Source organism: Pseudorasbora parva, chromosome 2 (assembly GCF_024679245.1).
Source record: "Pseudorasbora parva isolate DD20220531a chromosome 2, ASM2467924v1, whole genome shotgun sequence".
In the NCBI taxonomy this organism is placed as follows: Eukaryota; Metazoa; Chordata; class Actinopteri; order Cypriniformes; family Gobionidae; genus Pseudorasbora; species Pseudorasbora parva.
In genome coordinates, this window is record NC_090173.1 from 484,322 (window position 1) to 496,220 (window position 11,899).

Here is an 11,899-nt window from a genome sequence, read left to right on the forward strand (position 1 = left end):
TCTTGGCCTTGACTGAGACCTGGATCCGTCCAGAAGACTCAGCAACTCCTACTGCTCTCTCTAACAATTTCTCCTTCTCACACACCCCTCGCCACACTGGCAGAGGTGGAGGCACAGGTTTTCTTATCACAAACAATTGGAAATACTCAACCCACACCTCTCTCTGTAATAACATCTCATTTGAATACCATACTATTACAGTTACAGCTCCTGCTAAAATCCATCTTGTAGTCATTTACCGCCCTCCAGGTCAATTGGGCACCTTTGTTGAGGAACTAGATGTGCTGCTGTCCTCATTCCCTGAGGATGGCAGCCCACTTGTAATCCTTGGTGATTTCAACATCCACCTGGACAAACCGTATGCTACAGATTTTCACTCCCTTCTATCCTCATTCGATCTCAAACTTCTTACTACCTCACACACACACGAATCTGGCAACCAACTTGACCTCGTCTACATACGCAACTGCACTACAGAAAACACTTTGGTCAAACCCTTACACTTCTTGGATCACTACTTCATCACTTTTAATCAACATCTCACTACTCTTATGCTTCCACCTCCTCTACCAGTTAGTTTCAGACGAAACCTGCGTTCTCTTTCTCCCTCTCACCTCTCCTCCGTTGTGTCATCCTCTCTTCCGTCACCCACACAATTCTCCTCTATGGATGTCAACACTGCAACAGACACTTTATGTTCCACTTTAACCGCTTGTCTAGATACTATCTGCCCTCTGTCTTCTAGGCCAGCTCGCGCTACTCCCTCTAACCCTTGGTTATCTGATGTTCTTCGTGAACACCGGACCAAACTTAGGGCAGCAGAGAGAAAATGGCGCAAATCAAACGACCCATCTGACCTGAGTAAGTACCAATCTCTGCTCATTTCCTTCTCACAGGACACCCATACAGCTAAATCCTCATATTTCCACAACAAAATCAACAGCACCTCAGGCTCACGCACACTTTTCAGAACTTTCACCTCTCTCCTCTGTCCCCCTCCACCACCTCCCACCACCTCTCTTTCTGCAGACGATCTTGCCAATTTTTTCACAAACAAAACCACACTCATCAGCAGTCAGTTCACACCTCCACACAGACACACTTTTGAATCAGCCACATCCACAGCCAAACATCTTCTCTCCTCCTTCTCTACACTCACTGAGGACGAAGTATCTAAGCTTCTCCTCTCCAGCCATCCCACTACCTGCCCTCTAGATCCCATCCCCTCACATCTTCTACAAGCCATCTCCCCTACACTCTTACCAGCACTCACACACATCATCAACACATCTCTCTCCACCGGCATCTTCCCCACCACATTCAAGCAGGCTCGGGTAACCCCACTGCTTAAAAAACCCACATTAGACACATCACTTGTAGAGAACTACAGACCTGTTTCTCTCCTACCATTCATTGCGAAAACACTTGAAAGAGTTGTTTTCAACCAGGTCTCATTTTTCCTCTCACAGACTAATCAACTGGACGTAAACCAGTCAGGCTTCAAAAAGGGCCACTCAACTGAGACGGCATTACTGTCAGTTACTGAAGCCCTGCGGCTGGCTAAAGCTGCATCCAAATCATCAGTCCTCATCCTCCTTGATCTGTCTGCTGCCTTTGACACTGTGAATCATCAGATTCTTCTGTCCACCCTCTCATCACTGGGCATCACAGGGACTCCACTCCACTGGTTTGAGTCCTATCTCACAGGTAGGTCTTTTAAGGTTGCCTGGAGAGGAGAAGTATCCAAAACACATCAACTGACCACGGGGGTTCCTCAGGGCTCAGTGCTTGGACCTCTCCTCTTCTCCATTTACACTACATCACTGGGACCCATCATTCAGGCACATGGTCTCTCTTATCATTGCTATGCTGATGACACACAGCTCTACCTCTCATTTCAACCAGATGATCCCACAGTAGCTGCACGAATCTCAAACTGTCTGGCGGACATCTCGGCATGGATGAAAAAACATCACCTGCAGCTCAATCTAGCAAAGACTGAGCTGCTTGTTTTCCCTGCTAACCCCACCATACAACACGATTTTACCATCCAGCTAGGTTCATCTTTGATTACTCCTTCAGGGTTGGTCAGAAATCTTGGAGTAATCTTTGATGACCAGCTGTCCTTCAAAGACCACATCTCGAAGACGGCTCGGTCATGCAGGTTTGCATTGTACAATATCAGGAAAATCAGACCGTTCCTTACGGAGCATGCAACACAGCTTCTTGTCCAAGCCCTGGTCATTTCTAGACTTGACTATTGCAATGCGCTTCTGGCTGGACTTCCATCTTGTGCAATCAAACCGCTGCAAACGATCCAGAACGCTGCAGCACGTCTTGTATTCAATGAGCCCAAAAGGGCTCATGTCACACCTCTATTTATCTCTCTGCATTGGCTACCACTCGCTGCCCGGATCAAATTCAAAGCCCTGACTCTTGCTCATGGATCTTCCACAAGCTCAGCACCCGCATACTTCGACTCACTCCTACGCGTCTACACACCCACCAGAAGCCTTCGCTCAGCTAATGAGCGAAGGCTTGTGGTACCATCACAGAGAGGCATGAAATCCCTCTCCAGAACTTTTTCTTTCACTGTTCCGGGTTGGTGGAACGATCTTCCGTCCTCCATACACACAACAGAATCACTCACTTCGTTCAAAAGACAGGTAAAAACTCATCTCTTCCATGAGCACTTAATCTTACATTTAAAAATAAAAAATTCTTTCCCCCTCTATTTCTCCTTTCTTCTTTCCTTTTCTGGTCTTTGCTACTCTGAGCAGTGTACAAATCTTGGTATTTAGGGCACTTTTTGTGTTTCGTTGCCTCTTCTTGACGGATCGCTTCCTGTTCTCCTGAGTTGTAAGTCGCTTTGGATAAAAGCGTCTGCTAAATGCATAAATGTAAATGTAAATGTGTGTGTGTGATGGGTAGGTTTAGGGACAGGGGCAGTGTAGGGGGATAGAATGTACAGTTTGTACGGTATAAAAACAATTACGTCTACGGAGAGTCCCCACAAAGATAGTGAACCAGACGTGTGTGTGTGTGTGTGTGTGTGTGTGTGTGTGTGTGTGTGTGTGTGTGTGTGTGTGTGTGTGTGTGTGTGTGATGGGTAGGTTTAGGGGTAGGGGCAGTGTGTGTGTGTGTGTGTGTGTGTGTGTGTGTGTGTGTGTGTGTGTGTGTGTGTGATGGGTAGGTTTAGGGGTAGGGGCAGTGTGTGTGTGTGTGTGTGTGTGTGTGTGTGTGTGTGTGTGTGTGTGTGTGTGTGTGTGTGTGTGTACCAGATCTGTGCAGGCCTAATGTTGGAGATGGACATTTCTGACAGACTTGAAGATGCTTTTCGGTGGCCTATAGGTCACTGTGATGTAATTCTAGTTATGAAGCGACGACTTGTCTACATAGTTTGGCGATATGTGCTCCTATCTGTCTATGTGTGGAAAGTTGCTTACGTTGCGTTTTATCTGAGCCAGACATCAGAATGACGTGGATAGACCTTGAAAACAGCCCCTGAATTGGGACACAGCTAATAATGCTGCCTTCACGTGCTATCAGAATTATCGTAAATACGAGTTTCCTAAGTTAAAATGGCACATTTGGCACACACACGCCTGCCATTTCAAAAATTTGAATGGGATGAGCTCGTAATCACGATTTAAGAAGTGGGAATCATCAAATTTCTAAGCTAGCGTGACTGAGTGGGGGCGGAGCTAATTTTACATTCAAGCTATTTTAAGGAATGAATAATTTTTGACAAGGAAAATCCTTTTAAAGGTAATTTTGGTGATCAAAGATGAGTTTTAAATGATTGACTCCTGGGCGACTCTTCCCGAGATCAGTCCAGGAGAGACGGACAAGGTGAGGCAAATTTATTACGAACAAGATAAGGCTGTTTAGGTATGCTCATGAAAACATTCCCATTAAAACATTGCAAAATGTGTTTTCTCAAATTATCCTATTGAACAGGAGTTTATCTTTTTTCACTAGACTAATGTATAAAATTAAGAAATGGTTTAAATGTTTGTCTATAATAAGTAAATTTGATGTGATTCTCTGTCCCTGCTGACCTGACACCTTTTATTGGCGCGTCAGATTCAAATGTCACTTTCTGTAACCATAGCTGTTATTTTGGGACTTAAAACTAAAAACTTTGTTTTTTGTTCTACGACCTATAGGTTAAATATTTTATAATCATGAATTACATTTTACAGAATAAATTGACTGACATGAATGCACTACAGCATTTAATAAATGTATAATTATCAGATAGATCCAACTTTATTGCTGAAAATATTAACAGGGTAAAGCATACTATATATGAAAAACGTTTATTACAAAAGTGTTAGTCTTTTTTTCAATGTCTGAAATAAATACATTTTATATTTTAAAAGCTCTGAAAAAAAAATCCAGTTGCCAGAACTTTGCCGTAAAAAAAAATATATATATATCGACAGTAACGTTTAGGCTTTACGGGACAGCACCATATAATTAAAAGGCTTATATTGTAATAATTATGTCTAAGCTATCAAAACAAATTTCATTAACTAAAACCGATTGAAATACTAATATCTGTGATGTATCTTTGATATATACTGACAACCACCAATCACAGTGGAGATAAGAGTCACATGATGAATCAAAACTCATCGCACGCAGCATAATACTCATTTAGAGAAAGTGCACAGTGTCATTCACACAAGCACTAAAAACCATTAAAACCTTTAAAAATGCAATAAACATTAATTTAACAACATTAGATGTAACATTAAACCCTGATGTACATAACTGATTAGAAAAAAACTCAGACGATATAGTTATTTTAAATGTGAAGTGAATGGACTGCATTTATAAGTGTCACGCAGGGAATTCTGGGAATGGCAATTTATAGTTTTTCACTGTAAATTACACAATGAATTGTTCTTTTTCATGTCCAAAAGCTGTAAAATTAAATTAAATGCAAGGTAAGATCTATTACAGTTATTCATCTTAGTATGGAAACTTCCTGTTAACCAATGAACTGTTTTTCACAGTGGCATTTTTACGTTCTTTTACCATTAAAATCAAAAAAAAAAAAATACAGTGTAGAAAAAAAATTCACTCAGGATTTGCTAGTAAAATTCACAAACAATTATAAAGAAACAGAAAGAAACACATTGAATTACGCACAACGTTTTGAAGTAGAAAAACTGAAATAGCATTTTCATGTAAAATGCACATTAAAGTAACAGAGTAAAATCTGGGTTATTGGAACTTTGATAAATATATATGTTTGTAAATCTTAATTCAGTCTAAAGATATTAATTTAATCTAAGCACTGTAAAGCCTAACAGTTATATGTACTAAATAAAAATGAGTTCACTGCACTTAAATATTACTGAACGTTACGTGGACACAATGACAGGACTCAAATTGAATGAGTCATATAACATTTCTAGTTCCCAGCATGATAATTAGATAATAATTGTATTACTAAGTGATTAATTAAGTGATTATTGAGCATTAGTGATGAACACTTGATGATAATGATCAGAATCACTGAAGGGCAGATAAACTACAAATGACTTCAGCCACATCCTTAGATGAAATCAAGACATTACATCTCTGAAGATTTTAGCAGAGGATGATTAAACAACTTCACAAACAACATTACCAGCTTCACACATTACTAACCAGACGGACATTATTTTTGTCATTTATGTTTTAATGAAAATAACTGTTTCATTTGAAGTCACCATGATGGAGATGAACAAATTTTGATATTAATTCCACTATTGTATTGTTATTTTTATTATTACACCATATTTAGTTCAATTACATGTGAAGTAACTGTAATTAAATTACACAAAAACTAAGAGTAATCCCTTACTTAACTTATTCAAGGGAAAAGAAATTAAATTACAGTAACTAATTACTTAGTAACTAGTTACACCCAAAACTGATCATAACTTAATCACTTAATTTCTTGATTGCATTGAGTATCTTCTTTTTAGTGAACTATTGGTTTGTAAAATTAAAAAAATAATTAAGGTAATCGATGTTCTCAAATGTAATCAGTTGATTTCACTTACTGGATTTGACTGTGTGTGCTATTGTGAGTTAGCAGTAACTCCAAGCACTCTGAGTTCATTTAAAGTTTGTAATGTCAGCTGTTTTGATCAATATAGGGGAGCTATGGCAAGTATCTGAATGCAGTGTAAAGTTTAATTGTATATTAAGAAATATCCTTGTTTTAGTGGACTTGATTCAAATAAGTTCAGAGTACTCATAACGTCTCGGTTACGTATGTAACCCTCGTTCCCTGAGGAGGGAACGGAGACGTAACGTCAGTGACTGACGAATGGGGGTTTCGCCTAGAAGCCAGTAATCTTCAAGAGCTAGAAAACGCCCAATGGCAGTGCCAATGCTATGGGCATGCGAGATTTCCATACGTAACTCCGCCTACCCATGTGGGGATTGTGGGATTACAAATTTATAAATTGTTATATCAAGGTTCCAATGTAATAGTATACTAACAGTTTATATGTACATAATGCTTTACAGTTTGGAGTTACAGACTGACTACATTCTAGGGAGATCAAGCTAATCAGTCTTTTGTCTTTATGCACTTCCTGATCTATAAGCAACATTGTCAGAGTGATCACATTTGCATCTATTCGTCTGATTGGTACTGTTATGCTGATAGGATTAGGACTGGTGGTCTTATTGGCACTGTTATGCTGATAGGATTAGGACTGGTGACCTGGAAATGTATGGGGTGTGTCCCTTTTATCTGGGCGGCATGTGCATTCCTTTGTTTAGATTGTCTCCTCCTCTACTGTGTAAATCCCTCCCCCTGAAATGTGGATAAATTACAATGTATACTGTTTAGAATTAGACTTGGACGACTGCAGCCACAGACGGCACGTGTGTTTCTCAATAAAGAGGAACGCCTGCCCGAAAGATATACCCAAGCTCTCCTGGTCTTCACTTCTGAGTTTCCAACAGTATATAAGGAAGTAGCTGGCATGATCGCATTATGTTGACCTGCTGAGGAGCCAAGGCTGAACTCTCGGCCGTTCCAGCGGTACAGCGGATGTGGCAGAGGGACGTTACGTCTCCATTCCCTCCTCAGGGAACGAGGGTTACAATACGTAACCGAGACGTTCCCTTTCACCATAATGCCTACCCGTAGGGAGGACTTAGGAATATCAATCAATCAATCAATCAATCAATCAATCAACTTTATTTATATAGCGCTTTTACAATCACGATTGTGTCAAAGCAGCTTCACAGTGTCAAACAGGATAATATTGCGACAAAATTAGATTTGGCTGTACAGTCGTACTGGAGAAAACAGTGATGTTATCAGCTTATTTTAATTTATCATATAGCAACAATGTTGGCAATGTTGGAATACACATATGACCCGCTAAGGGCTGCATACGGAAGATCACACGGGTACCAGCCGCAGGTGGATTTTTAAACCCAGGAGGTGGCCAGCTTGCCAAGGGAAGACACCCACTCATGGAGGCTTACATTGGAAATACACATGTGGGGGTCACCCGGAGGGGAACCATGCACATGGGGCACCTGGCCGGACAAGAGTGTCTGGGCTAGTAAAGGGCAGACTTACTGACATCTGCGTCGACAGTGCTGGAGGAGCTAAGGGCTTTCGGAGAAGCTCATGTGAGGAGAATATTGCACGTATCCAGTCCGTGGAGTGGAATGGCAAGCAAGCGAAGACTTGGAGGAGGCAGACCCAGCCTTGGCACTGCTCTGTCCAGTACGGACAGAGTGGAGTGTGCCCTGACCCCAAGGGGGCATGGGCGCCCCTGCTGCTGGTATGCCAAAACAATGGTGTCCACTATCCAGTGAGACAGCCTTTGCTTTGAGAGAGCCTTCCCTTTCAGCTTCCCACCATAAGAGACAAAGAGCTGGTCTGAGGTCCTGAAACACCGCGTCCTGTCTACGTAAGCGTGGTGAGCGCGTACTGGACAGAGCGGTGCCAGGCTGGGTCTGCCTCCTCCAAAGGCAGCGCTTGCAGGTTCACCACCTGCTCTCAGAACGGATCGGTGGGAACCTTGGGCACATATCCAGGCCAGGGTCTCAGGATCAAGTGAGAGTCACCCGGGCTGAATTCCAGGCACGATTCGTAAATCGAAAATACCTGCAGGTCCCCAAACCTTTGGATGGAGGCCAATGCGATCAGGAGCGCCGTATTCATAGACAAGAACTTAACATCTACTGACCGCAAAGGCTCAAATGGGGCCCTCTGCAGTGCACTTAAAACTACTGAGAGGTCCCAAGAGGGTAAGAGAGGAGCAAGAGGAGGATGTCTTTCTTTTTTTCCTCGCACCCCTCAGGAACCTGATGATCAGGTCGTGCTTACTTGCCGGTTTCCAGTCCAAGAGGTCATGATAGGGATAGCGATAGCAGCCACATTAACCTTAAGGGTGGAAGGAGACAGCCTTCGATCCAACCCTTCTTGGAGAAATGACAGCACCGACCCTATCGGGCATTTCCAGGGGTCTTCTGGGCGAGAAGAATACCAACTGACGAAGAGGTTCCACTTCAACGCATAGGTCTGTCTCTTGGACTCAGCCCTAGCGGAAGTGATGGTAGCCACCACCGGAGGTGGTAGGGTACTCAAACCTGCCACGTCCCATCCAGGAGCCACACTTGGAGGCTCCAAGATCGGGACGCGGGTGCCACAGGGTGCCCCGTCTCTGAGAGAGGAGGTCCTGTCTCAGAGGAATCGGCCAGGGAGGGGCTGTCGCAAGGAGCACCCTTGTTCTGGAAACCAGGTCTGGCCGTGCCAATAGAGGCGACCAACATGACCTGCTCCTTGTCCTCCCTGACCTTGCACAAACACGTGCAAGAAGGCTCACTGGGGGGAACGCATACTTGCGTAGGCCCTGCAGCCAGCTGTGCGCCAGTGCATCCGTGCTGAGCGTGCCCTCGGTCAGGGAATAGTACAGGCTGCAATGGGACGAGTCATGGGAGGCAAACAGATCGACCTGTGCGTCCCCAAACTGATCCCAGATCAGCTGGACCGACTGGGGATGGAGTCTCCACTCCCCAGGGATTGGCTGAAACCGCGAGAGCTCGTCGGCTGCACGGTTCAGGATCCCCGGGATATGGACAGGACGAAGGGACCTCATGCGCTTCTGACTCCATAACATGAGATGGCAGGCGAGTTGGGACAGGCGGCGGGAGCGTAGACTGCCCTGGTGGTTGAGGTACGCTACAACGGCCGTGTTTTTCCGACCTGACTAGAATGTGTTGACCCTTCAGCAACTCGAGGCAATTGACATGCAGGAGGCTCTGGGGTCCTGTCCAGGAGCCTGTGGCAGCATGTCCATTGCACATGGCACCCCAACCCATAGTGGAAGCATCTGTTGATACAACAACATGCCTGGAAACTCCTTCTAAGGCAATACCTGCCCGTAGAAAACTGAGGTTCGACCACTGGGTGAGTGTCTGTCTGCAGGTCCGAGTCACTGAGACCCGGAGCGTGCCAGACTGCCATGCCCACAGCACCGCCCTCAGGTCACCCTGGCCACCAGCCAAAGTACCACCTCTCTCGGAGATGGTAGATCAGGGTGTGGCAGAGGGGACTCTCTCTCTTTATCATTGAGTCTCGACCACAGCATCGCAATGGTCATGTTCCCGCAGAGGGAACACAGCACATCCACAAACACTGTCCAAACGTGCTGGGCCCAAACACGTCGAGCAGTGAATGCGTCCCAAAGACAGCAACAGATATCGACCGCACCCGGAAGTGCGCGGGCAACACGTCTTGAAAAAGACGTGCCACACGCAAGCTCTTTTTGTGAGAGGAATCTCTGCAGAGTGCCGAAGCGCCCAGGGAAAACACACACAGCTGTTGCAGATCACTGCACAGATCAGCAGGCAGGCAATGTGAGATCGCTGGAACGCGCCGTACACCAACACCCTGGAGAACCGCTCGTCTCGAAGACTGAAGAGAGGACTTCAGAATTCAGGCTTGCCGGAGTGAAGAGATGCTCTTGGCTCCGAAGCAAGACATAATGCGATCATGCCAGCTACTTCTTTATATACCCATGTGGGTAGGCGGAGTTACGCATGCAAATCTCACATGGCATTGGCACTGCCATTGGGCGTATTCTAGATCTCGAAGATGATTGGCTTCTAGGCAAAACCCCCATTCGTCAGTCACTGACGTTACTCGGAGAGACTGAATGAAAGGGAACTATTTTTATGATCTCATGCTTGTTTTATTTCTATTTATTAAACAATTGATGAAAACATGGCTTGTACAGATTATTAACGTCCAACCATCAAGGTAACTTTCCTGACAAACCAAAATGTTTTGGGATTGTCCTGAGAACGTTCTGGGAACCAAAATTGTATTAGATTATGCACCTGCTTTCAAAAAAAGGGCACATTTATATATTTTGTTACCTGCTAGTAATACATCTTTTCTGCAGTCATACAGCATGCCCAACTCAAAGGATCTCCCAAGAGCTGCTGTTTTGATCACATTCACTCCAACTGATTCCATGCTAAAGACAATCCAATGAGAAAAACAGGTCAGTGAGCTTACAGTGACTGTATGGGAACTAACACACACTCAATGCTGTCGACATGCGATATAAAGAAATAATAACTTTGTACCAATTGGCTTTGGTACCGGGTGTCTTAGATGCACAGTTTAAATATAAAGCTGTTGAATGCTGTTTAATATAAACTCAACACTGCTATAAAAAAGTCAAGATTATGAGATATTAACACGTTCTAATAGCCCTGCGTGTCTGTAACACGTATTGTATTTGTCGTGCTATTTATACACAGAAATTACTTTTTGCGTGCATATGGTAAGCACTGTTAAGAGTTGATAGCCTACCCTTTTTATTTTTTAATCCGTGAGGGAAAAATGCAGAATTGCAAGATGTAAACTCAGATTTCAATGGAAAAACAGTCAGAATTGTGAGATAAAACGGCGCAATTTATTATTATTTTATTTTGATCATGGGTCTGAAACAAGCTTCCATTTTAAAGATAGGGCACCATATTAAAATGATTTTAGTTTTACCTGTATTTTGAATGACGTATTTCATTGTGTTGTGTTGTTGAGGCGATACATGGATGCAATACAGTGCTTTAATTTTTCTAACATCGCTTTTCTGTAAACATTCGCCATAATTAAGCTCTCGCTCTTTTTATTTTACATCATCATGTTTACAGTTAATATTAGTGCTGTATTTTTCATAAAATCTTGGCATGTTTACAGACTTTATCTCTTCATCTCTGACTTTCAACATGTCATTATATAACTTTTTTAGCATAAAAGGTTCTTTGGAGTTGAACTTATATGCTAAAAAGGTTCTATCATGACAAGAAAGGCACTTAAAAAGGGTTCTATCTAGAAACGTTTAGGGTTTCCAAATACGTAGCGCTGACAGACCCTTTTACGGCTCTATATAGAGCCTTTTCTTCTAAGACTGCATGTATTCTGCACTCACCTTCTCTGTCCTTCAAAGCGCTTCCTTCAGTTTATCCTGTGGAAGAGCAGATGAGCTTGTCTTTAGACCAATGAATAACAGTAAGACATTGTTTAAATGTTTCTCTTGAATTGAATCTGATATTGTGTTCTTCCCCTGTTGACCTGCGACGGAGTCTTATAGCTGGACGAGCTTCACTTTCTGTTCCGCTTTAAAGGGTTTCTTCACTCCAGAAGCAGGATTAGAGAGTACTCACATCCTCATAGATGTTATTTTAAAACCTTTATGTCACGCTTTCATTTCTGTGCAGCGTTTACTGGAAATCGTGTCCTTTCTGGTTAACTTACCACAGAGGTCTTCAAGAGGTTGAAAACCTCTGACTTAACCGCTTGTTGATTCTATATCATCATGTTCATAATACAGTCTTGGCATCACACAGAATC

The 11,899-nt window shown here is 43.2% G+C and overlaps 1 protein-coding gene across 1 annotated transcript in view; it reads right to left on the bottom strand.

The window, feature by feature from the left end:
* LOC137090005 (uncharacterized) overlaps window positions 1-11,620 on the bottom strand; it is a 55,673-nt gene extending 44,053 nt beyond the window's left edge. Inside the window, exons 1-2 of the mRNA XM_067453652.1 lie at window positions 11,478-11,620; window positions 10,417-10,517 (exon numbers count right to left, since the gene is read on the bottom strand). Of these exons, the coding sequence (XP_067309753.1) occupies window positions 10,417-10,516 (100 nt within the window). The 5' untranslated portion in view covers window position 10,517; window positions 11,478-11,620. The remainder of the gene's footprint in view (window positions 1-10,416; window positions 10,518-11,477) is intronic.
* Between the last annotated feature and the right edge of the window lie 279 nt (window positions 11,621-11,899).